The 3,420-nt window shown below is 39.9% G+C and overlaps 1 protein-coding gene across 1 annotated transcript; it reads left to right on the top strand.

Moving 5' to 3' along the window:
• LOC109841651 lies at window positions 1,430–2,485 on the top strand. Its single transcript, XM_020410600.1, has 2 exons — window positions 1,430–1,743; window positions 1,837–2,485. The coding sequence occupies exons 1-2, from the start codon at window positions 1,430–1,432 to the stop codon at window positions 2,483–2,485; spliced, it is 963 nt and encodes a 320-aa protein (XP_020266189.1).

Here is a 3,420-nt window from a genome sequence, read left to right as displayed (position 1 = left end):
GACCTGTTATAGGATGGCTAGTTACATGACTTTGTTACATGAATGATTTATGGGTTCTTGTGAGATGTAGGCCAGTTATATCCTTTTCATACATAGATTGGGGTTAATATTTAATTATCTACAATTTGAGATATATGGTATATACATGAGGGTTTCCTTGTTTGGATTATTTCGCTCGACGTACTACGTCTCTTGTGGTAGATTTTTAAATATTAATTCTATCTATTATATGATCTTGTTGCTTGGATGGTTTCTGATCGCTACCTACATGATCTTGTTACTTGGTTAATTTTTGGATTCGTCTGATTATTAGTATTCCAGTTGCACGCCTCTATTGTTATTCTATCATCACATGTTCTATTTTTATTTCTGTTATCGCATTGACCACGCATATATTATCATTATCGTTGTTGTATTTGTTCTTGCCTTGGGGGATCTTGCCGTGTGTTTTACACGCTGACGTACTCCTATTTTCTGGGTGTACGTCAGATTTAAGAGATGTACAGCCTCAGTTCGGGATAGTACAAGAGCCAGAGGATTTGCAGCAGTAAGGTCTTCCAGATGGATCAGAAGAACAATCTGAAGCTTAGACTTTTCTTTATGTAGTAGTTGATAAGCGCTAGATCTCTTTTGCAGAACCTTACTTTAGTATGATATTGGATTTAGTTGTTCTAGCAGTGCTTTCCTTTATTTCTGTTGGATTATGTATTTTTATATTTTTAGTTGGACCGTTTTGTAATAAGGGCGTGTTTGACCCATATTTTTAGGTCTGGGTTGATTTACCATTGATGATATATCTATTTCTTATTCTAGGTTGTCATTATATTCTTGCTATGTGTGATCGGGGACCTGAGACTTCGTATATTATATTTGACGTTTAGCGTATTGGATTGAGAAGAAAAAAAAATAATAGTATATATTTTTTCTCAATCTAATACGTCGCGGACTTGTTCACGTTCCGAGTCCTGAGTATTTTGGGAAGCGGGGCGTGACAGGTTTTAGTGGTGGCCCATGCAGGTCACGGTCCCGAGTCCTCACTAGTAAAAATATGGTAGACAATTTAGATACATATCATATTTCATCCGTAAGACTACAATTAAGTTCTTATATTATTATTTTAGACTATAATTAAATTCTTATACTGTTATTTTAATAACTATCTTTTAGTTCCTATTTTCCAAATATATTATTTGATTTTAACCTTAATTTTCCTTTTGATCCTCGTTCCTTCAGAATCATGGTGGGTACTCGTAGTAATGATAACCCGTCTAGTAGCAGTGTCCCGCAGCCCGAAGTGGACCCGAGCCAACTTCTGGCGATGATTCAGGGATTGGCCACGAATCAGCAACACCTAGCTGGGCAGCTGTAGCGGGAGCCTCAGCAACAGCCTCCCCCTCGTCCAGAGTCTAGCGTCAGGGAGTTCCGGTATATGCGGCCCCCTTCTTTCTCTAGTGCTGAAGGACCCCTAGCAGTGGAGGAATTCTTGAAGGTCACTGAGACTATTCTCACGGTGACCCGTATTGCCCCTGCTGAATGGGTGGACCTTATGGATATTCAGCTCACCGACACCGCTCAGATTTGGTGGACTGTAGAGAAGGCTCATTTGGAGAGACCGATTTCGTGGGAAACCTTCACAGACCGTTTCAACAGGAAGTACTTCCCTCAGTCAGCTCGGGACGAGCTTTTGCGAAGATTTGTGGAGCTCAAGCAAGGAGGGCGAATAGTTGATGATTATGAGGCCGAGTTTTCTTCTCTGAGCCGATATGCTCCCCACTTGGTGACAGACCCTACTATCAGGAGGCATTAGTTTCAGAAGGGCCTGGATAAGTATATCAGGTTTTCTCTAGCTGGTAGAGCACTTACGACCCACGACGCCGTGTTGGATGCAGCACGCGAGATCGAGAGCGTTCTGAAGGAACCTGAAGACCCGCACGTGATTCAGAGCAGGACACTAGCAGCTCCGTCCCGGAATGTTGAGCGTCCCCCTCCGAGACAGCAGCAGCAGGCCCCGCAGAGGCAGCAGGATTCTCAGCGTCAGCCATTTCATCAGGCTCACCCTTATCAGCATCTTGGAGTGCAGTCTCAGAGCCAGTCTTCGGTGAGGTGTTCTTATTGTAGATGCCGCAAGCGCCTTCGTCTGTGCTTCAACTGTGGGTCCCCCGACCATCTCAGTCCGAACTGTCCTCAGAAGCAGCAGGCCCGCTTGCCCCCACCTCCAGTTCGAGCGGCTCTTCCAGCTCCACCTCGATCAGACTCAGCAGCTCTAGCTCAGTACAGACCCTATCCTCGAGCAGGGCCACTTCCCCCACAGCAGCAGGTATATAAGGAAGCACACAGGCAGCAACCTCGGCGACAGATGTTCATGATGTCAGCTGTGGAAGCAGAGGAGAACAACCAAGTTATCACCGGTGAGAATAGTTCATTCTTAGTTTTATTTGCGTGTGAACTTCCTTATTTCGTATTGCCTGATGATATTATGATATGATTTGTTTATGAGTGCTAGCCTAGATGCATTTTCATCCTCCTATAATAGGCAACGTTCTTGTTTATTTCGTTCTTGCTTTATCACCCTTTGACTCTGGGTTTCCTACTGTTTCTTGTTCTTGTCTCCTCTATTTATGGATATCATTCCATATCTCTGTCCTTGGATTTTATTTTAATTCCGAGGGCGGAATTTGTTTTAAGGGGGGTAGGATGTAACAACCGTAAATTTTGATACGTATTTAAATAAATTTTTCTAGTATTTAAAATATTATATTATATTTTGTTAATACTTTTCCTAATTTCTGGAATTTTCTGAGTTTTCAAAATAAATAAATAATAAAATATATAGTCTTGTATTTATTAATTCTGCTAAATATTAATTTATAGTTTAATGATTTTATATATAATCTTTTGGTAGCTAATATTATTAGTGACCTTGTTATTATTAATGTAAACCTGAGCTTAGTATATTAGTACATATGTAAATATATAAATATTTAGCTGTTAATTATTTATTAATGTTATTATATGGTTAATTATTATTATAATGATTTTTTTAAATATTATGAATAAAAAATAAATAAATATATTCCCATAATCTTCTTCCTCCTTAATTTTCTCTCATTTGAATTCCTACCATAATCCCCCTAATCAATTTCCAATCAACCTTAAATCACTCCCCATGTTTTTCTCCAGCCAAAAATAAATCCTTCCATATTTCTCTCATTTCAAAATTCAAAAAAAATACCAAATCAATCCTTTTCTCTCTCCCTTCAATATTTCACCGTACCCTCCCTCTCTCTCTCTCCATCAGTTCACCCCAAAGAAAACCCTCTCTCTCTCCAATCCTCTTTATTCTCCCGTAATTCTCTCTCATACTTTCCTTTTCTCTCTCCCTCTCACAATTTGACAGCTCAACCCCTCCTCTCATTTTTA

This window comes from Asparagus officinalis, chromosome 5 (assembly GCF_001876935.1).
Source record: "Asparagus officinalis chromosome 5, Aspof.V1, whole genome shotgun sequence".
Taxonomy (NCBI): Eukaryota; Viridiplantae; Streptophyta; class Magnoliopsida; order Asparagales; family Asparagaceae; genus Asparagus; species Asparagus officinalis.
Note: the sequence above shows the minus strand (reverse complement) of the source record. Positions and strands in the feature narration are given on the sequence as shown.